This window comes from Phyllobates terribilis, unplaced genomic scaffold (genome assembly GCF_046119375.1).
Source record: "Phyllobates terribilis strain yellow unplaced genomic scaffold, ASM4611937v1 Scaffold_5__5_contigs__length_657084704, whole genome shotgun sequence".
Classification (NCBI taxonomy): Eukaryota; Metazoa; Chordata; class Amphibia; order Anura; family Dendrobatidae; genus Phyllobates; species Phyllobates terribilis.
Window position 1 is genome coordinate 380,084,083 of NW_027362765.1, and position 23,359 is coordinate 380,107,441.

Here is a 23,359-nt window from a genome sequence, read left to right on the forward strand (position 1 = left end):
ATAGGGGATATGGCAAAACATAAATGGGGGGATTCCATTGTTAAAGAAGCTTAATTTTAGAATTAAAATAGCGTCGAGTCTTAATAATGGCTTAGATAGACACCATGAGACTTCTATAAAAATCGTCTTACCTTCTGGTCGTATTGGAATCTGACAATGTTCGAAGCACCCAGTTCTGTGAACGGGAAACATTTTGGTTGTTATGACACAAATATCACACAAGGCAAATGGTTAATTTGTAGCTTCTAATCATGAAGACACACAGATTTGCATGGAAGCAACATACAAGAGCACTAAGGAATGATTCTAATAAATGGCATCAGTAAAAAAATCTAATCTAGATGCAATGAGAAGTAAATCTGATACAAGACTTGAGTCACAATTGGCGCATCAGAGGGGTTCTAGACTTTATTGAGCACCCACATCCTAGATCAGCATTACAAGGGGAGGTAAAATCACTGCCTTGAAGCAGCATAATCTTAGCCAGTGCTTTGATGACAGCTATCATTCCATTCACTAAATCACTACAGTGATATATTATTATGACACATGAAAAAAAAAAGTATTCTTGTAAATAGTTGACCTTCCAAAGTAACTGATTAACAGCAAATATAATGTCAAATAAACGTTATATTTTCCATCAAAATGAGAGGAATTGAAAGTGAACTTTAATTTAAATCACAGACAGAACAGAAAGTGATGAGTAAAGTATGTAGCCGGTTATTTAATAAGGAAGGAAATATTACTAAGGGTTTCTCATTTTACACAATTCCTACAGTCATAGTTAGGGTGCAGTCAGACGGCCGTATTAAACGCGCGAGGATCGCATTGCAATCCTCGGACTGGCTGTCGGCTATCCTGACCTGAGCATGACAGCATTTATTTCTATGCAGCTGTCACACTCAGGTCAGGAGAGCAGATGTCCAGTCTGAGGACTGCAATGCGATCATCGTCCATGTTATACGGCCGCCTGACTGCATCCTTATTCCGATTATTGTAACATAACAAGTTCATCTTCAACATAGAAAAGTGGAAATTATCATTGAACATTGCTATGTGATTGTCATACAAAATAAAGAAATAAAACCTAATTTACACTATTTAACAGCAATATTAAAATTACCAGTTAGTTCTCCTATCTGATGTAAAATATAGAGGATGTGTCCCGTGTGGTGTAGTATATAGAGGATGTGTCCCGTGTGGTATAATATATAGAGGATGTGACCCGTGTGGTGTAGTATAGAGAGGATGTGTCCCGTGTGGTGTAGTATATAGAGGATGTGTCCCGTGTGGTGTAATATATAGAGGATGTGTCCCGTGTGGTGTAGTATATAGAGGATGTGTCCCGTGTGGTGTAGTATATAGAGGATGTGTGGTGTAGTATATAGAGGATGTGTCCCGTGTGGTGCAGTATATAGAGGATGTGTCCCGTGTGGTGTAGTATATGGAGGATGTGTGGTGTAGTATATAGAGGATGTGTCCCGTGTGGTGTAGTATATAGAGGATGTGCCCCGTGTGGTGTAGTATATAGAGGATGTGTCCCGTGTGGTGTAGTATATAGAGGATGTGTCCCGTGTGGTGTACTATATAGAGGATGTGTCCCGTGTGGTGTAGTATATAGAGGATGTGTCCCATGTGGTGTAGTATATAGAGGATGTGTCCCGTGTGGTGTAGTATATAGAGGATGTGTCCCGTGTGGTGTAGTATATAGAGGATGTGTCCCGTGTGGTGTAGTATATAGAGGATGTGTCCCGTGTGGTGTAGTATATAGAGGATGTGTCCCGTGTGGTGTAGTATATAGAGGATGTGTGGTGTAGTATATAGAGGATGTGTCCCGTGTGGTGTAGTATATAGAGGATGTGTCCCGTGTGGTATAGTATATAGAGGATGTGTGGTGTAGTATATAGAGGATGTGTCCTGTGTGGTGTAGTATATAGAGGATGTGTCCCGTGTGGTGTAGTATATAGAGGATGTGTGGTGTAGTATATAGAGGATGTGTCCCGTGTGGTATAGTATATAGAGGATGTGTGGTGTAGTATATAGAGGATGTGTCCTGTGTGGTGTAGTATATAGAGGATGTGTCCCGTGTGGTGTAGTATATAGAGGATGTGTGGTGTAGTATATAGAGGATGTGTCCCGTGTGGTGTAGTATATAGAGGATGTGTCCCATGTGGTGTAGTATATAGAGGATGTGTCCCGTGTGGTGTAGTATATAGAGGATGTGTCCCGTGTGGTGCAGTATATAGAGGATGTGTCCCGTGTGGTGTAGTATATAGAGGATGTGTCCCGTGTGGTGTAGTATATAGAGGATGTGTCCCGTGTGGTGTAGTATATAGAGGATGTGTGGTGTAGTATATAGAGGATGTGTCCCGTGTGGTGTAGTATATAGAGGATGTGTCCCGTGTGGTGTAGTATATAGAGGATGTGTGGTGTAGTATATAGAGGATATGTCCCGTGTGGTGTAGTATATAGAGGATGTGTCCCGTGTGGTGTAGTGTATATAGATGTGCCCCGTGTGGTGTAGTATATAGAGGATGTGTCCCGTGTGGTATAATATATAGAGGATGTGACCCGTGTGGTGTAGTATAGAGAGGATGTGTCCCGTGTGGTGTAGTATATAGAGGATGTGTCCCGTGTGGTGTAATATATAGAGGATGTGTCCCGTGTGGTGTAGTATATAGAGGATGTGTCCCGTGTGGTGTAGTATATAGAGGATGTGTGGTGTAGTATATAGAGGATGTGTCCCGTGTGGTGCAGTATATAGAGGATGTGTCCCGTGTGGTGTAGTATATGGAGGATGTGTGGTGTAGTATATAGAGGATGTGTCCCGTGTGGTGTAGTATATAGAGGATGTGTCCCGTGTGGTGTAGTATATAGAGGATGTGTCCCGTGTGGTGTAGTATATAGAGGATGTGTCCCGTGTGGTGTACTATATAGAGGATGTGTCCCGTGTGGTGTAGTATATAGAGGATGTGTCCCATGTGGTGTAGTATATAGAGGATGTGTCCCGTGTGGTGTAGTATATAGAGGATGTGTCCCGTGTGGTGTAGTATATAGAGGATGTGTCCCGTGTGGTGTAGTATATAGAGGATGTGTCCCGTGTGGTGTAGTATATAGAGGATGTGTCCCGTGTGGTGTAGTATATAGAGGATGTGTGGTGTAGTATATAGAGGATGTGTCCCGTGTGGTGTAGTATATAGAGGATGTGTCCCGTGTGGTATAGTATATAGAGGATGTGTGGTGTAGTATATAGAGGATGTGTCCTGTGTGGTGTAGTATATAGAGGATGTGTCCCGTGTGGTGTAGTATATAGAGGATGTGTGGTGTAGTATATAGAGGATGTGTCCCGTGTGGTGTACTATATAGAGGATGTGTCCCATGTGGTGTAGTATATAGAGGATGTGTCCCGTGTGGTGTAGTATATAGAGGATGTGTGGTGTAGTATATAGAGGATGTGTCCCGTGTGGTGTAGTATATAGAGGATGTGTCCCGTGTGGTGTAGTATATAGAGGATGTGTGGTGTAGTATATAGAGGATGTGTCCCGTGTGGTGTACTATATAGAGGATGTGTCCCGTGTGGTGTAGTATATAGAGGATGTGTGGTGTAGTATATAGAGGATGTGTGGTGTAGTATATAGAGGATGTGTGGTGTAGTATATAGAGGATGTGTGGTGTAGTATATAGAGGATATGTCCCGTGTGGTGTAGTATATAGAGGATGTGTCCCGTGTGGTGTAGTGTATATAGATGTGCCCCGTGTGGTGTAGTATATAGAGGATGTGTCCCGTGTGGTGTAGTATATAGAGGATGTGTCCCGTGTGGTGTAGTATATAGAAGATGTGTCCCGTGTGGTGTACTATATAGAGGATGTGTCCCGTGTGGTGTAGTATATAGAGGATGTGTCCCGTGTGGTGTAGTATATAGAGGATGTGTGGTGTAGTATATAGAGGATATGTCCCGTGTGGTGTAGTATATAGAGGATGTGTCCCGTGTGGTGTAGTATATAGAGGATGTGTCCCGTGTGGTGTAGTATATAGAGGATGTGTCCCATGCGGTGTAGTATATAGAGGATGTGTCCCGTGTGGTGTAGTATATAGAGGATGTGTCCCGTGTGGTGTAGTATATAGAGGATGTGTCCCATGCGGTGCAGTATATAGAGGATGTGTCCCGTGCGGTGTAGTATATAGAGGATGTGTCCCGTGTGGTGTAGTATATAGAGGATGTGTCCCGTGTGGTGTAGTATATAGAGGATGTGTCCCGTGTGGTGCAGTATATATAGAGGATGTGTCCCGTGTGGTGTAGTATATATAGAGGATGTGTCCCGTGTGGTGTAGTATATAGAGGATGTGTCCCGTGTGGTGCAGTATATATAGAGGATGTGTCCCGTGTGGTGTAGTATATAGAGGATGTGTGGTGTAGTATATAGAGGATGTGTCCCGTGTGGTGTAGTATATAGAGGATGTGTCCCGTGTGGTGTAGTATATAGAGGATGTGTGGTGTAGTATATAGAGGATGTGTCCCGTGTGGTGTACTATATAGAGGATGTGTCCCATGTGGTGTAGTATATAGAGGATGTGTCCCGTGTGGTGTAGTGTATAGAGGATGTGTGGTGTAGTATATAGAGGATGTGTCCCGTGTGGTGTAGTATATAGAGGATGTGTCCCGTGTGGTGTAGTATATAGAGGATGTGTCCCATGTGGTGTAGTATATAGAGGATGTGTCCCGTGTGGTGTACTATATAGAGGATGTGTCCCGTGTGGTGTAGTATATAGAGGATGTGTCCCGTGTGGTGTAGTATATAGAGGATGTGTGGTGTAGTATATAGAGGATATGTCCCGTGTGGTGTAGTATATAGAGGATGTGTCCCGTGTGGTGTAGTATATAGAGGATGTGTCCCGTGTGGTGTAGTATATAGAGGATGTGTCCCGTGTGGTGTAGTATATAGAGGATGTGTCCCGTGTGGTGTAGTATATAGAGGATGTGTCCCGTGTGGTGTAGCATATAGAGGATGTGTCCCGTGTGGTGTAACATATAGAGGATGTGTCCCGTGTGGTGTAGTATATAGAGGATGTGTCCCGTGCGGTGTAGTATATAGAGGATGTGTCCCGTGTGGTGTAGTATATAGAGGATGTGTCCCGTGTGGTGTAGTATATAGAGGATGTGTCCCGTGTGGTGTAGTATATAGAGGATGTGTCCCGTGTGGTGTACTATATAGAGGATGTGTCCCGTGTGGTGTAGTATATAGAGGATGTGTCCCATGTGGTGTAGTATATAGAGGATGTGTCCCGTGTGGTGTAGTATATAGAGGATGTGTCCCGTGTGGTGTAGTATATAGAGGATGTGTCCCGTGTGGTGTAGTATATAGAGGATGTGTCCCGTGTGGTGTAGTATATAGAGGATGTGTCCCGTGTGGTGTAGTATATAGAGGATGTGTGGTGTAGTATATAGAGGATGTGTCCCGTGTGGTGTAGTATATAGAGGATGTGTCCCGTGTGGTATAGTATATAGAGGATGTGTGGTGTAGTATATAGAGGATGTGTCCTGTGTGGTGTAGTATATAGAGGATGTGTCCCGTGTGGTGTAGTATATAGAGGATGTGTGGTGTAGTATATAGAGGATGTGTCCCGTGTGGTGTACTATATAGAGGATGTGTCCCATGTGGTGTAGTATATAGAGGATGTGTCCCGTGTGGTGTAGTATATAGAGGATGTGTGGTGTAGTATATAGAGGATGTGTCCCGTGTGGTGTAGTATATAGAGGATGTGTCCCGTGTGGTGTAGTATATAGAGGATGTGTGGTGTAGTATATAGAGGATGTGTCCCGTGTGGTGTACTATATAGAGGATGTGTCCCGTGTGGTGTAGTATATAGAGGATGTGTGGTGTAGTATATAGAGGATGTGTGGTGTAGTATATAGAGGATGTGTGGTGTAGTATATAGAGGATGTGTGGTGTAGTATATAGAGGATATGTCCCGTGTGGTGTAGTATATAGAGGATGTGTCCCGTGTGGTGTAGTGTATATAGATGTGCCCCGTGTGGTGTAGTATATAGAGGATGTGTCCCGTGTGGTGTAGTATATAGAGGATGTGTCCCGTGTGGTGTAGTATATAGAAGATGTGTCCCGTGTGGTGTACTATATAGAGGATGTGTCCCGTGTGGTGTAGTATATAGAGGATGTGTCCCGTGTGGTGTAGTATATAGAGGATGTGTGGTGTAGTATATAGAGGATATGTCCCGTGTGGTGTAGTATATAGAGGATGTGTCCCGTGTGGTGTAGTATATAGAGGATGTGTCCCGTGTGGTGTAGTATATAGAGGATGTGTCCCATGCGGTGTAGTATATAGAGGATGTGTCCCGTGTGGTGTAGTATATAGAGGATGTGTCCCGTGTGGTGTAGTATATAGAGGATGTGTCCCATGCGGTGCAGTATATAGAGGATGTGTCCCGTGCGGTGTAGTATATAGAGGATGTGTCCCGTGTGGTGTAGTATATAGAGGATGTGTCCCGTGTGGTGTAGTATATAGAGGATGTGTCCCGTGTGGTGCAGTATATATAGAGGATGTGTCCCGTGTGGTGTAGTATATATAGAGGATGTGTCCCGTGTGGTGTAGTATATAGAGGATGTGTCCCGTGTGGTGCAGTATATATAGAGGATGTGTCCCGTGTGGTGTAGTATATAGAGGATGTGTGGTGTAGTATATAGAGGATGTGTCCCGTGTGGTGTAGTATATAGAGGATGTGTCCCGTGTGGTGTAGTATATAGAGGATGTGTGGTGTAGTATATAGAGGATGTGTCCCGTGTGGTGTACTATATAGAGGATGTGTCCCATGTGGTGTAGTATATAGAGGATGTGTCCCGTGTGGTGTAGTGTATAGAGGATGTGTGGTGTAGTATATAGAGGATGTGTCCCGTGTGGTGTAGTATATAGAGGATGTGTCCCGTGTGGTGTAGTATATAGAGGATGTGTCCCATGTGGTGTAGTATATAGAGGATGTGTCCCGTGTGGTGTACTATATAGAGGATGTGTCCCGTGTGGTGTAGTATATAGAGGATGTGTCCCGTGTGGTGTAGTATATAGAGGATGTGTGGTGTAGTATATAGAGGATATGTCCCGTGTGGTGTAGTATATAGAGGATGTGTCCCGTGTGGTGTAGTATATAGAGGATGTGTCCCGTGTGGTGTAGTATATAGAGGATGTGTCCCGTGTGGTGTAGTATATAGAGGATGTGTCCCGTGTGGTGTAGTATATAGAGGATGTGTCCCGTGTGGTGTAGCATATAGAGGATGTGTCCCGTGTGGTGTAACATATAGAGGATGTGTCCCGTGTGGTGTAGTATATAGAGGATGTGTCCCGTGCGGTGTAGTATATAGAGGATGTGTCCCGTGTGGTGTAGTATATAGAGGATGTGTCCCGTGTGGTGCAGTATATATAGAGGATGTGTCCCGTGTGGTGTATTATATAGAGGATGTGTCCCGTGTGGTATAGTATATAGAGGATGGGTCCCATGTGGTGTAGTATATAGAGGATGTGTCCCGTGTGGTGTAGTATATAGAGGATGTGTCCCGTGTGGTGTAGTATATAGAGGATGTGTCCCGTATGGTGTAGTATATAGAGGATGTGTCCCGTGTGGTATAGTATATAGAGGATGTGTCCCATGTGGTGTAGTATATAGAGGATGTGTCCCGTGTGGTATAGTATATAGAGGATGTGTCCCGTGTGGTTCAGTACATAGAGGATGTGCCCCGTGTGGTGTAGTATATAGAGGATGTGTCCTGTGTGGTGTAGTATATAGAGGATGTGTCCCGTGCGGTGTAGTATATAGAGGATGTGTCCCGTGTGGTGTAGTATATAGAGGATGTGTCCTGTGTGGTGTAGTATATAGAGGATGTGTCCCGTGTGGTGTAGTATATAGAGGATGTGTCCCGTGTGGTATAGTACATAGAGGATGTGCCCCGTGTGGTGTAGTATATAGAGGATGTGTCCCGTGTGGTATAGTATATAGAGGATGTGTCCCGTGTGGTGTAGTATATAGAGGATGTGTCCCATGTGGTGTAGTATATAGAGGATGTGTCCCGTGTGGTGTAGTATATAGAGGATGTGTCCCGTGCGGTGTAGTATATAGAGGATGTGTCCCGTGTGGTGTACTATATAGAGGATGTGTCCCGTGTGGTGTAGTATATAGAGGATGTGTCCCGTGTGGTGTAGTATATAGAGGATGTGTCCCGTGTGGTGTATTATATAGAGGATGTGTCCCGTGTGGTGTAGTATATAGAGGATGTGTCCCGTGTGGTGTAGTATATAGAGGATGTGTCCCGTGTGGTGTAGTATATAGAGGATGTGTGGTGTAGTATATAGAGGATGTGTCCCGTGTGGTGTAGTATATAGAGGATGTGTCCCGTGTGGTGTAGTATATAGAGGATGTGTGGTGTAGTATATAGAGGATGTGTCCCGTGTGGTGTAGTATATAGAGGATGTGTCCCGTGTGGTGTAGTATATAGAGGATGTGTGGTGTAGTATATAGAGGATGTGTCCCGTGTGGTGTACTATATAGAGGATGTGTCCCATGTGGTGTAGTATATAGAGGATGTGTCCCGTGTGGTGTAGTATATAGAGGATGTGTGGTGTAGTATATAGAGGATGTGTCCCGTGTGGTGTAGTATATAGAGGATGTGTCCCGTGTGGTGTAGTATATAGAGGATGTGTGGTGTAGTATATAGAGGATGTGTCCCGTGTGGTGTACTATATAGAGGATGTGTCCCGTGTGGTGTAGTATATAGAGGATGTGTCCCGTGTGGTGTAGTATATAGAGGATGTGTGGTGTAGTATATAGAGGATATGTCCCGTGTGGTGTAGTATATAGAGGATGTGTCCCGTGTGGTGTAGTGTATATAGATGTGCCCCGTGTGGTGTAGTATATAGAGGATGTGTCCCTTGTGGTGTAGTATATAGAGGATGTGTCCCGTGTGGTATAGTATATAGAGGATGTGTCCCATGTGGTGTAGTATATAGAGGATGTGTCCCGTGTGGTGTAGTATATAGAGGATGTGTCCCGTATGGTGTAGTATATAGAGGATGTGTCCCGTGTGGTATAGTATATAGAGGATGTGTCCCATGTGGTGTAGTATATAGAGGATGTGTCCCGTGTGGTTCAGTACATAGAGGATGTGCCCCGTGTGGTGTAGTATATAGAGGATGTGTCCTGTGTGGTGTGGTATATAGAGGATGTGTCCCGTGCGGTGTAGTATATAGAGGATGTGTCCCGTGTGGTGTAGTATATAGAGGATGTGTCCTGTGTGGTGTAGTATATAGAGGATGTGTCCCGTGTGGTGTAGTATATAGAGGATGTGTCCCGTGTGGTTCAGTACATAGAGGATGTGCCCCGTGTGGTGTAGTATATAGAGGATGTGTCCCGTGTGGTATAGTATATAGAGGATGTGTCCCATGTGGTGTAGTATATAGAGGATGTGTCCCGTGTGGTGTACTATATAGAGGATGTGTCCCGTGTGGTGTAGTATATAGAGGATGTGTCCCGTGTGGTGTAGTATATAGAGGATGTGTCCCGTGTGGTGTAGTATATAGAGGATGTGTCCCGTGTGGTGTAGTATATAGAGGATGTGCCCCGTGTGGTGTAGTATATAGAGGATGTGTCCCGTGTGGTGTAGTATATAGAGGATGTGTCCCGTGTGGTGTAGTATATAGAGGATGTGTCCCGTGTGGTGTAGTATATAGAGGATGTGTCCCGTGCGGTGTAGTATATAGAGGATGTGTCCCGTGTGGTGTAGTATATAGAGGATGTGTCCCGTGTGGTGTAGTATATAGAGGATGTGTCCCGTGCGGTGTAGTATATAGAGGATGTGTCCCGTGCGGTGTAGTATATAGAGGATGTGTCCCGTGTGGTGTAGTATATAGAGGATGTGTCCCGTGTGGTGTAGTATATAGAGGATGTGTCCCGTGTGGTGTAGTATATAGAGGATGTGTCCCGTGTGGTGTAGTATATAGAGGATGTGTCCCGTGTGGTGTAGTATATAGAGGATGTGTGGTGTAGTATATAGAGGATGTGTCCCGTGTGGTGTAGTATATAGAGGATGTGTCCCGTGTGGTGTAGTATATAGAGGATGTGTGGTGTAGTATATAGAGGATGTGTCCCGTGTGGTGTAGTATATAGAGGATGTGTCCCGTGTGGTGTAGTATATAGAGGATGTGTGGTGTAGTATATAGAGGATGTGTCCCGTGTGGTGTACTATATAGAGGATGTGTCCCATGTGGTGTAGTATATAGAGGATGTGTCCCGTGTGGTGTAGTGTATAGAGGATGTGTGGTGTAGTATATAGAGGATGTGTCCCGTGTGGTGTAGTATATAGAGGATGTGTCCCGTGTGGTGTAGTATATAGAGGATGTGTGGTGTAGTATATAGAGGATGTGTCCCGTGTGGTGTACTATATAGAGGATGTGTCCCGTGTGGTGTAGTATATAGAGGATGTGTCCCGTGTGGTGTAGTATATAGAGGATGTGTGGTGTAGTATATAGAGGATATGTCCCGTGTGGTGTAGTATATAGAGGATGTGTGGTGTAGTATATAGAGGATGTGTCCCGTGTGGTGCAGTATATAGAGGATGTGTCCCGTGTGGTGCAGTATATAGAGGATGTGTCCCGTGTGGTGTAGTATATAGAGGATGTGTCCCGTGTGGTGTAGTATATAGAGGATGTGTCCCATGCGGTGTAGTATATAGAGGATGTGTCCCGTGTGGTGTAGTATATAGAGGATGTGTCCCGTGTGGTGTAGTATATAGAGGATGTGTCCCGTGTGGTGTAGTATATAGAGGATGTGTCCCATGCGGTGCAGTATATAGAGGATGTGTCCCGTGCGGTGTAGTATATAGAGGATGTGTCCCGTGTGGTGTAGTATATAGAGGATGTGTCCCGTGTGGTGTAACATATAGAGGATGTGTCCCGTGTGGTGCAGTATATAGAGGATGTGTCCCGTGCGGTGTAGTATATAGAGGATGTGTGCCATGCGGTGCAGTATATAGAGGATGTGTCCCGTGCGGTGTAGTATATAGAGGATGTGTCCCATGCGGTGCAGTATATAGAGGATGTGTCCCGTGCGGTGTAGTATATAGAGGATGTGTCCCGTGTGGTGTAGTATATAGAGGATGTGTCCCGTGTGGTGCAGTATATATAGAGGATGTGTCCCGTGTGGTGTAGTATATAGAGGATGTGTCCCATGTGGTGTAGTATATAGAGGATGTGTCCCGTGTGGTGTAGTATATAGAGGATGTGTCCCGTGTGGTGTAGTATATAGAGGATGTGTCCCGTGTGGTGTAGTATATGAAGGATGTGTCCCATGTGGTGTATTATATAGAGGATGTGTCCCGTGTGGTATAGTATATAGAGGATGTGTCCCATGTGGTGTAGTGTATATAGATGTGCCCCGTGTGGTGTAGTATATAGAGGATGTGTCCTGTGTGGTGTAGTATATAGAGGATGTGTCCCGTATGGTATAGTATATAGAGGATGTGTCCCATGTGGTGTAGTATATAGAGGATGTGTCCCGTATGGTGTAGTATATAGAGGATGTGTCCCGTGTGGTATAGTATATAGAGGATGTGTCCCATGTGGTGTAGTATATAGAGGATGTGTCCCGTGTGTTATAGTATATAGAGGATGTGTCCCGTGTGGTTCAGTACATAGAGGATGTGCCCCGTGTGGTGTAGTATATAGAGGATGTGTCCTGTGTGGTGTAGTATATAGAGGATGTGTCCCGTGCGGTGTAGTATATAGAGGATGTGTCCCGTGTGGTGTAGTATATAGAGGATGTGTCCTGTGTGGTGTAGTATATAGAGGATGTGTCCCGTGTGGTGTAGTATATAGAGGATGTGTCCCGTGTGGTTCAGTACATAGAGGATGTGCCCCGTGTGGTGTAGTATATAGAGGATGTGCCCCGTGTGGTGTAGTATATAGAGGATGTGTCCCGTGTGGTTCAGTACATAGAGGATGTGCCCCGTGTGGTGTAGTATATAGAGGATGTGTCCCGTGTGGTATAGTATATAGAGGATGTGTCCCGTGTGGTGCAGTATATAGAGGATGTGCCCCGTGTGGTGTAGTATATAGAGGATGTGTCCCGTGTGGTATAGTATATAGAGGATGTGTCCCGTGTGGTTCAGTACATAGAGGATGTGCCCCGTGTGGTGTAGTATATAGAGGATGTGTCCCGTGTGGTATAGTATATAGAGGATGTGTCCCGTGTGGTGTAGTATATAGAGGATGTGTCCCGTGTGGTGTAGTATATAGAGGATGTGTCCCATGTGGTGTAGTATATAGAGGATGTGTCCCGTGTGGTGTAGTATATAGAGGATGTGTCCCGTGTGGTGTAGTATATAGAGGATGTGTCCCGTGTGGTGTAGTATATAGAGGATGTGTCCCGTGTGGTGTAGTATATAGAGGATGTGTCCCGTGTGGTGCAGTATATAGAGGATGTGTCCCGTGTGGTGTAGTATATAGAGGATGTGTCCCGTGTGGTGTAGTATATAGAGGATGTGTCCCGTGTGGTGTAGTATATAGAGGATGTGTGGTGTAGTATATAGAGGATGTGTCCCGTGTGGTGTAGTATATAGAGGATGTGTCCCGTGTGGTGTAGTATATAGAGGATGTGTGGTGTAGTATATAGAGGATATGTCCCGTGTGGTGTAGTATATAGAGGATGTGTCCCGTGTGGTGTAGTGTATATAGATGTGCCCCGTGTGGTGTAGTATATAGAGGATGTGTCCCGTGTGGTATAATATATAGAGGATGTGACCCGTGTGGTGTAGTATAGAGAGGATGTGTCCCGTGTGGTGTAGTATATAGAGGATGTGTCCCGTGTGGTGTAATATATAGAGGATGTGTCCCGTGTGGTGTAGTATATAGAGGATGTGTCCCGTGTGGTGTAGTATATAGAGGATGTGTGGTGTAGTATATAGAGGATGTGTCCCGTGTGGTGCAGTATATAGAGGATGTGTCCCGTGTGGTGTAGTATATGGAGGATGTGTGGTGTAGTATATAGAGGATGTGTCCCGTGTGGTGTAGTATATAGAGGATGTGTCCCGTGTGGTGTAGTATATAGAGGATGTGTCCCGTGTGGTGTAGTATATAGAGGATGTGTCCCGTGTGGTGTACTATATAGAGGATGTGTCCCGTGTGGTGTAGTATATAGAGGATGTGTCCCATGTGGTGTAGTATATAGAGGATGTGTCCCGTGTGGTGTAGTATATAGAGGATGTGTCCCGTGTGGTGTAGTATATAGAGGATGTGTCCCGTGTGGTGTAGTATATAGAGGATGTGTCCCGTGTGGTGTAGTATATAGAGGATGTGTCCCGTGTGGTGTAGTATATAGAGGATGTGTGGTGTAGTATATAGAGGATGTGTCCCGTGTGGTGTAGTATATAGAGGATGTGTCCCGTGTGGTATAGTATATAGAGGATGTGTGGTGTAGTATATAGAGGATGTGTCCTGTGTGGTGTAGTATATAGAGGATGTGTCCCGTGTGGTGTAGTATATAGAGGATGTGTGGTGTAGTATATAGAGGATGTGTCCCGTGTGGTGTACTATATAGAGGATGTGTCCCATGTGGTGTAGTATATAGAGGATGTGTCCCGTGTGGTGTAGTATATAGAGGATGTGTGGTGTAGTATATAGAGGATGTGTCCCGTGTGGTGTAGTATATAGAGGATGTGTCCCGTGTGGTGTAGTATATAGAGGATGTGTGGTGTAGTATATAGAGGATGTGTCCCGTGTGGTGTACTATATAGAGGATGTGTCCCGTGTGGTGTAGTATATAGAGGATGTGTGGTGTAGTATATAGAGGATATGTCCCGTGTGGTGTAGTATATAGAGGATGTGTCCCGTGTGGTGTAGTGTATATAGATGTGCCCCGTGTGGTGTAGTATATAGAGGATGTGTCCCGTGTGGTGTAGTATATAGAGGATGTGTCCCGTGTGGTGTAGTATATAGAAGATGTGTCCCGTGTGGTGTACTATATAGAGGATGTGTCCCGTGTGGTGTAGTATATAGAGGATGTGTCCCGTGTGGTGTAGTATATAGAGGATGTGTGGTGTAGTATATAGAGGATATGTCCCGTGTGGTGTAGTATATAGAGGATGTGTCCCGTGTGGTGTAGTATATAGAGGATGTGTCCCGTGTGGTGTAGTATATAGAGGATGTGTCCCATGCGGTGTAGTATATAGAGGATGTGTCCCGTGTGGTGTAGTATATAGAGGATGTGTCCCGTGTGGTGTAGTATATAGAGGATGTGTCCCATGCGGTGCAGTATATAGAGGATGTGTCCCGTGCGGTGTAGTATATAGAGGATGTGTCCCGTGTGGTGTAGTATATAGAGGATGTGTCCCGTGTGGTGTAGTATATAGAGGATGTGTCCCGTGTGGTGCAGTATATATAGAGGATGTGTCCCGTGTGGTGTAGTATATATAGAGGATGTGTCCCGTGTGGTGTAGTATATAGAGGATGTGTCCCGTGTGGTGCAGTATATATAGAGGATGTGTCCCGTGTGGTGTAGTATATAGAGGATGTGTGGTGTAGTATATAGAGGATGTGTCCCGTGTGGTGTAGTATATAGAGGATGTGTCCCGTGTGGTGTAGTATATAGAGGATGTGTGGTGTAGTATATAGAGGATGTGTCCCGTGTGGTGTACTATATAGAGGATGTGTCCCATGTGGTGTAGTATATAGAGGATGTGTCCCGTGTGGTGTAGTGTATAGAGGATGTGTGGTGTAGTATATAGAGGATGTGTCCCGTGTGGTGTAGTATATAGAGGATGTGTCCCGTGTGGTGTAGTATATAGAGGATGTGTCCCATGTGGTGTAGTATATAGAGGATGTGTCCCGTGTGGTGTACTATATAGAGGATGTGTCCCGTGTGGTGTAGTATATAGAGGATGTGTCCCGTGTGGTGTAGTATATAGAGGATGTGTGGTGTAGTATATAGAGGATATGTCCCGTGTGGTGTAGTATATAGAGGATGTGTCCCGTGTGGTGTAGTATATAGAGGATGTGTCCCGTGTGGTGTAGTATATAGAGGATGTGTCCCGTGTGGTGTAGTATATAGAGGATGTGTCCCGTGTGGTGTAGTATATAGAGGATGTGTCCCGTGTGGTGTAGCATATAGAGGATGTGTCCCGTGTGGTGTAACATATAGAGGATGTGTCCCGTGTGGTGTAGTATATAGAGGATGTGTCCCGTGCGGTGTAGTATATAGAGGATGTGTCCCGTGTGGTGTAGTATATAGAGGATGTGTCCCGTGTGGTGCAGTATATATAGAGGATGTGTCCCGTGTGGTGTATTATATAGAGGATGTGTCCCGTGTGGTATAGTATATAGAGGATGGGTCCCATGTGGTGTAGTATATAGAGGATGTGTCCCGTGTGGTGTAGTATATAGAGGATGTGTCCCGTATGGTGTAGTATATAGAGGATGTGTCCCGTGTGGTATAGTATATAGAGGATGTGTCCCATGTGGTGTAGTATATAGAGGATGTGTCCCGTGTGGTATAGTATATAGAGGATGTGTCCCGTGTGGTTCAGTACATAGAGGATGTGCCCCGTGTGGTGTAGTATATAGAGGATGTGTCCTGTGTGGTGTAGTATATAGAGGATGTGTCCCGTGCGGTGTAGTATATAGAGGATGTGTCCCGTGTGGTGTAGTATATAGAGGATGTGTCCTGTGTGGTGTAGTATATAGAGGATGTGTCCCGTGTGGTGTAGTATATAGAGGATGTGTCCCGTGTGGTATAGTACATAGAGGATGTGCCCCGTGTGGTGTAGTATATAGAGGATGTGTCCCGTGTGGTATAGTATATAGAGGATGTGTCCCGTGTGGTGTAGTATATAGAGGATGTGTCCCATGTGGTGTAGTATATAGAGGATGTGTCCCGTGTGGTGTAGTATATAGAGGATGTGTCCCGTGCGGTGTAGTATATAGAGGATGTGTCCCGTGTGGTGTACTATATAGAGGATGTGTCCCGTGTGGTGTAGTATATAGAGGATGTGTCCCGTGTGGTGTAGTATATAGAGGATGTGTCCCGTGTGGTGTATTATATAGAGGATGTGTCCCGTGTGGTGTAGTATATAGAGGATGTGTCCCGTGTGGTGTAGTATATAGAGGATGTGTCCCGTGTGGTGTAGTATATAGAGGATGTGTGGTGTAGTATATAGAGGATGTGTCCCGTGTGGTGTAGTATATAGAGGATGTGTCCCGTGTGGTGTAGTATATAGAGGATGTGTGGTGTAGTATATAGAGGATGTGTCCCGTGTGGTGTAGTATATAGAGGATGTGTCCCGTGTGGTGTAGTATATAGAGGATGTGTGGTGTAGTATATAGAGGATGTGTCCCGTGTGGTGTACTATATAGAGGATGTGTCCCATGTGGTGTAGTATATAGAGGATGTGTCCCGTGTGGTGTAGTATATAGAGGATGTGTGGTGTAGTATATAGAGGATGTGTCCCGTGTGGTGTAGTATATAGAGGATGTGTCCCGTGTGGTGTAGTATATAGAGGATGTGTGGTGTAGTATATAGAGGATGTGTCCCGTGTGGTGTACTATATAGAGGATGTGTCCCGTGTGGTGTAGTATATAGAGGATGTGTCCCGTGTGGTGTAGTATATAGAGGATGTGTGGTGTAGTATATAGAGGATATGTCCCGTGTGGTGTAGTATATAGAGGATGTGTCCCGTGTGGTGTAGTGTATATAGATGTGCCCCGTGTGGTGTAGTATATAGAGGATGTGTCCCTTGTGGTGTAGTATATAGAGGATGTGTCCCGTGTGGTATAGTATATAGAGGATGTGTCCCATGTGGTGTAGTATATAGAGGATGTGTCCCGTGTGGTGTAGTATATAGAGGATGTGTCCCGTATGGTGTAGTATATAGAGGATGTGTCCCGTGTGGTATAGTATATAGAGGATGTGTCCCATGTGGTGTAGTATATAGAGGATGTGTCCCGTGTGGTTCAGTACATAGAGGATGTGCCCCGTGTGGTGTAGTATATAGAGGATGTGTCCTGTGTGGTGTGGTATATAGAGGATGTGTCCCGTGCGGTGTAGTATATAGAGGATGTGTCCCGTGTGGTGTAGTATATAGAGGATGTGTCCTGTGTGGTGTAGTATATAGAGGATGTGTCCCGTGTGGTGTAGTATATAGAGGATGTGTCCCGTGTGGTTCAGTACATAGAGGATGTGCCCCGTGTGGTGTAGTATATAGAGGATGTGTCCCGTGTGGTATAGTATATAGAGGATGTGTCCCATGTGGTGTAGTATATAGAGGATGTGTCCCGTGTGGTGTACTATATAGAGGATGTGTCCCGTGTGGTGTAGTATATAGAGGATGTGTCCCGTGTGGTGTAGTATATAGAGGATGTGTCCCGTGTGGTGTAGTATATAGAGGATGTGTCCCGTGTGGTGTAGTATATAGAGGATGTGCCCCGTGTGGTGTAGTATATAGAGGATGTGTCCCGTGTGGTGTAGTATATAGAGGATGTGTCCCGTGTGGTGTAGTATATAGAGGATGTGTCCCGTGTGGTGTAGTATATAGAGGATGTGTCCCGTGCGGTGTAGTATATAGAGGATGTGTCCCGTGTGGTGTAGTATATAGAGGATGTGTCCCGTGTGGTGTAGTATATAGAGGATGTGTCCCGTGCGGTGTAGTATATAGAGGATGTGTCCCGTGCGGTGTAGTATATAGAGGATGTGTCCCGTGTGGTGTAGTATATAGAGGATGTGTCCCGTGTGGTGTAGTATATAGAGGATGTGTCCCGTGTGGTGTAGTATATAGAGGATGTGTCCCGTGTGGTGTAGTATATAGAGGATGTGTCCCGTGTGGTGTAGTATATAGAGGATGTGTGGTGTAGTATATAGAGGATGTGTCCCGTGTGGTGTAGTATATAGAGGATGTGTCCCGTGTGGTGTAGTATATAGAGGATGTGTGGTGTAGTATATAGAGGATGTGTCCCGTGTGGTGTAGTATATAGAGGATGTGTCCCGTGTGGTGTAGTATATAGAGGATGTGTGGTGTAGTATATAGAGGATGTGTCCCGTGTGGTGTACTATATAGAGGATGTGTCCCATGTGGTGTAGTATATAGAGGATGTGTCCCGTGTGGTGTAGTGTATAGAGGATGTGTGGTGTAGTATATAGAGGATGTGTCCCGTGTGGTGTAGTATATAGAGGATGTGTCCCGTGTGGTGTAGTATATAGAGGATGTGTGGTGTAGTATATAGAGGATGTGTCCCGTGTGGTGTACTATATAGAGGATGTGTCCCGTGTGGTGTAGTATATAGAGGATGTGTCCCGTGTGGTGTAGTATATAGAGGATGTGTGGTGTAGTATATAGAGGATATGTCCCGTGTGGTGTAGTATATAGAGGATGTGTGGTGTAGTATATAGAGGATGTGTCCCGTGTGGTGCAGTATATAGAGGATGTGTCCCGTGTGGTGCAGTATATAGAGGATGTGTCCCGTGTGGTGTAGTATATAGAGGATGTGTCCCGTGTGGTGTAGTATATAGAGGATGTGTCCCATGCGGTGTAGTATATAGAGGATGTGTCCCGTGTGGTGTAGTATATAGAGGATGTGTCCCGTGTGGTGTAGTATATAGAGGATGTGTCCCGTGTGGTGTAGTATATAGAGGATGTGTCCCGTGTGGTGTAGCATATAGAGGATGTGTCCCGTGTGGTGTAACATATAGAGGATGTGTCCCGTGTGGTGCAGTATATAGAGGATGTGTCCCGTGCGGTGTAGTATATAGAGGATGTGTCCCATGCGGTGCAGTATATAGAGGATGTGTCCCGTGCGGTGTAGTATATAGAGGATGTGTCCCATGCGGTGCAGTATATAGAGGATGTGTCCCGTGCGGTGTAGTATATAGAGGATGTGTCCCGTGTGGTGTAGTATATAGAGGATGTGTCCCGTGTGGTGCAGTATATATAGAGGATGTGTCCCGTGTGGTGTAGTATATAGAGGATGTGTCCCATGTGGTGTAGTATATAGAGGATGTGTCCCGTGTGGTGTAGTATATAGAGGATGTGTCCCGTGTGGTGTAGTATATAGAGGATGTGTCCCGTGTGGTGTAGTATATGAAGGATGTGTCCCATGTGGTGTATTATATAGAGGATGTGTCCCGTGTGGTATAGTATATAGAGGATGTGTCCCATGTGGTGTAGTGTATATAGATGTGCCCCGTGTGGTGTAGTATATAGAGGATGTGTCCTGTGTGGTGTAGTATATAGAGGATGTGTCCCGTATGGTATAGTATATAGAGGATGTGTCCCATGTGGTGTAGTATATAGAGGATGTGTCCCGTATGGTGTAGTATATAGAGGATGTGTCCCGTGTGGTATAGTATATAGAGGATGTGTCCCATGTGGTGTAGTATATAGAGGATGTGTCCCGTGTGTTATAGTATATAGAGGATGTGTCCCGTGTGGTTCAGTACATAGAGGATGTGCCCCGTGTGGTGTAGTATATAGAGGATGTGTCCTGTGTGGTGTAGTATATAGAGGATGTGTCCCGTGCGGTGTAGTATATAGAGGATGTGTCCCGTGTGGTGTAGTATATAGAGGATGTGTCCTGTGTGGTGTAGTATATAGAGGATGTGTCCCGTGTGGTGTAGTATATAGAGGATGTGTCCCGTGTGGTTCAGTACATAGAGGATGTGCCCCGTGTGGTGTAGTATATAGAGGATGTGCCCCGTGTGGTGTAGTATATAGAGGATGTGTCCCGTGTGGTTCAGTACATAGAGGATGTGCCCCGTGTGGTGTAGTATATAGAGGATGTGTCCCGTGTGGTATAGTATATAGAGGATGTGTCCCGTGTGGTGCAGTATATAGAGGATGTGCCCCGTGTGGTGTAGTATATAGAGGATGTGTCCCGTGTGGTATAGTATATAGAGGATGTGTCCCGTGTGGTTCAGTACATAGAGGATGTGCCCCGTGTGGTGTAGTATATAGAGGATGTGTCCCGTGTGGTATAGTATATAGAGGATGTGTCCCGTGTGGTGTAGTATATAGAGGATGTGTCCCGTGTGGTGTAGTATATAGAGGATGTGTCCCATGTGGTGTAGTATATAGAGGATGTGTCCCGTGTGGTGTAGTATATAGAGGATGTGTCCCGTGTGGTGTAGTATATAGAGGATGTGTCCCGTGTGGTGTAGTATATAGAGGATGTGTCCCGTGTGGTGTAGTATATAGAGGATGTGTCCCGTGTGGTGTAGTATATAGAGGATGTGTCCCGTGTGGTGTAGTATATAGAGGATGTGCCCCGTGTGGTGTAGTATATAGAGGATGTGTCCCGTGTGGTGTAGTATATAGAGGATGTGTCCCGTGTGGTGTAGTATATAGAGGATGTGTCCCGCGTGGTGTAGTATATAGAGGATGTGTCCCGTGTGGTGTAGTATATAGAGGATGTGTCCCGTGTGGTGTAGTATATAGAGGATGTGTCCCGTGTGGTGTAGTATATAGAGGATGTGCCCCGTGTGGTGTAGTATATAGAGGATGTGTCCCGTGTGGTGTAGTATATAGAGGATGTGTCCCGTGTGGTGTAGTATATAGAGGATGTGTCCCGCGTGGTGTAGTATATAGATGATGTGTCCCGTGTGGTGTAGTATATAGAGGATGTGTCCCGTGTGGTGTAGTATATAGAGGATGTGTCCCGTGTGGTGTAGTATATAGAGGATGTGTCCCGTGTGGTGTAGTATATAGAGGATGTGTCCCGTGTGGTGCAGTATATAGAGGATGTGTCCCGTGTGGTGTAGTATATAGAGGATGTGTCCCGTGTGGTGTAGTATATAGAGGATGTGTCCCGTGTGGTGTAGTATATAGAGGATGTGCCCCGTGTGGTGTAGTATATAGAGGATGTGTCCCGTGTGGAGTAGTATATAGAGGATGTGTCCAGTGTGGTGTAGTATATAGAGGATGTGTCCCGTGTGGTGTAGTATATAGAGGATGTGTCCCGTGTGGTGTAGTATATAGAGGATGTGTCCCGTGTGGTGTAGTATATAGAGGATGTGTCCCGTGTGGTGTAGTATATAGAGGATGTGTCCAGTGTGGTGTAGTATATAGAGGGTGTGTCCCGTGTGGTGTAGTATATAGAGGATGTGTCCAGTGTGGTGTAGTATATGGAGGATGTGTCCCGTGTGGTGTAGTATATAGAGGATGTGTCCCGTGTGGTGTAGTATATAGAGGATGTGTCCCGTGTGGTGTAGTATATAGAGGATGTGTCCCGTGTGGTGTAGTATATAGAGGATGTGTCCCGTGTGGAGTAGTATATAGAGGATGTGTCCAGTGTGGTGTAGTGTATAGAGGATGTGTCCCGTGTGGTGTAGTATATGGAGGATGTGTCCCGTGTGGTGTAGTATATAGAGGATGTGTCCCGTGTGGAGTAGTATATAGAGGATGTGTCCAGTGTGGTGTAGTATATAGAGGATGTGTCCCGTGTGGTGTAGTATATGGAGGATGTGTCCCGTGTGGTGTAGTATATAGAGGATGTGTCCCGTGTGGTGTAGTATATAGAGGATGTGTCCCGTGTGGTGTAGTATATAGAGGATGTGTCCCGTGTGGTGTAGTATATAGAGGATGTGTCCCGTATGGTGTAGTATATAGAGGATGTGTCCCGTGTGGTGTAGTATATAGAGGATGTGTCCCGTGTGGTGTAGTATATAGAGGATGTGTGGTGTAGTATATAGAGGATGTGTCCCGTTTGGTGTAGTATATAGAGGATGTGTCCCGTGTGGTGTAGTATATAGAGGATGTGTGGTGTAGTATATAGAGGATGTGTCCCGTGTGGTGTACTATATAGAGGATGTGTCCCGTGTGGTGTAGTATATAGAGGATGTGTCCCGTGTGGTGTAGTATATAGAGGATGTGTGGTGTAGTATATAGAGGATGTGTCCCGTGTGGTGTAGTATATAGAGGATGTGTCCCGTGTGGTGTAGTATATAGAGGATGTGTCCCGTGTGGTGTAGTAGATAGAGGATCTGTCCCGTGTGGTGTAGTATATAGAGGATGTGTCCCGTGTGGTGTAGTATATAGAGGATGTGTCCCGTGTGGTGTAGTAGATAGAGGATCTGTCCCGTGTGGTGTAGTATATAGAGGATGTGTCCCGTGTGGTGTAGTATATAGAGGATCTGTCCCGTGTGGTGTAGTATACAGAGGATGTGTCCCGTGTGGTGTAGTATATAGAGGATGTGTGGTGTATTATATAGAGGATGTGTCCCGTGTGGTGTAGTATATAGAGGATGTGTCCCGTGTGGTGTAGTGTATAGAGGATGTGTCCCATGTGGTGTAGTATATAGAGGATGTGTGGTGTAGTATATAGAGGATGTGTCCCGTGTGGTGTAGTATATAGAGGATGTGTCCCATGCGGTGTAGTATATAGAGGATGTGTCTCATGCGGTGCAGTATATAGAGGATGTGTCCCGTGTGGTGTAGTATATAGAGGATGTGTCCCGTGTGGTGTAGTATATAGAGGATGTGTCCCGTGTGGTGTAGTATATAGAGGATGTGTCCCGTGTGGTGTAGTATATAGAGGATGTGTCCCGTGTGGTGTAGTATATAGAGGATGTGTCCCGTGTGGTGTAGTATATAGAGGATGTGTCCCGTGTGGTGTAGCATATAGAGGATGTGTCCCGTGTGGTGTAACATATAGAGGATGTGTCCCGTGTGGTGTAGTATATAGAGGATGTGTCCCATGCGGTGCAGTATATAGAGGATGTGTCCCGTGCGGTGTAGTATATAGAGGATGTGTCCCGTGTGGTGCAGTATATAGAGGATGTGTCCCGTGTGGTGTAGTATATAGAGGATGTGTCCCGTGTGGTGCAGTATATATAGAGGATGTGTCCCGTGTGGTGTAGTATATAGAGGATGTGTCCCATGTGGTGTAGTATATAGAGGATGTGTCCCGTGTGGTGTAGTATATAGAGGATGTGTCCCGTGTGGTGTAGTATATAGAGGATGTGTCCCGTGTGGTGTAGTATATAGAGGATGTGTCCCATGTGGTGTAGTATATAGAGGATGTGTCCCGTGTGGTGTAGTATATAGAGGATGTGTCCCGTATGGTGTAGTATATAGAGGATGTGTCCCATGTGGTGTAGTATATAGAGGATGTGTCCCGTGTGGTGTAGTATATAGAGGATGTGTCCCATGTGGTGTAGTATATAGAGGATGTGTCCCGTGTGGTGTAGTATATAGAGGATGTGTCCCGTATGGTGTAGTATATAGAGGATGTGTCCCGTGTGGTATAGTATATAGAGGATGTGTCCCATGTGGTGTAGTATATAGAGGATGTGTCCCGTGTGGTATAGTATATAGAGGATGTGTC

The 23,359-nt window shown here is 45.4% G+C and overlaps 1 protein-coding gene across 1 annotated transcript in view; it reads right to left on the minus strand.

Moving 5' to 3' along the window:
- SCNN1A (sodium channel epithelial 1 subunit alpha) overlaps positions 1 to 23,359 on the minus strand; it is a 215,940-nt gene that overhangs the window by 19,784 nt on the left and 172,797 nt on the right. Inside the window, exon 11 of the mRNA XM_073684901.1 lies at positions 132 to 175. Within this exon, the coding sequence (XP_073541002.1) occupies positions 132 to 175 (44 nt within the window). The remainder of the gene's footprint in view (positions 1 to 131; positions 176 to 23,359) is intronic.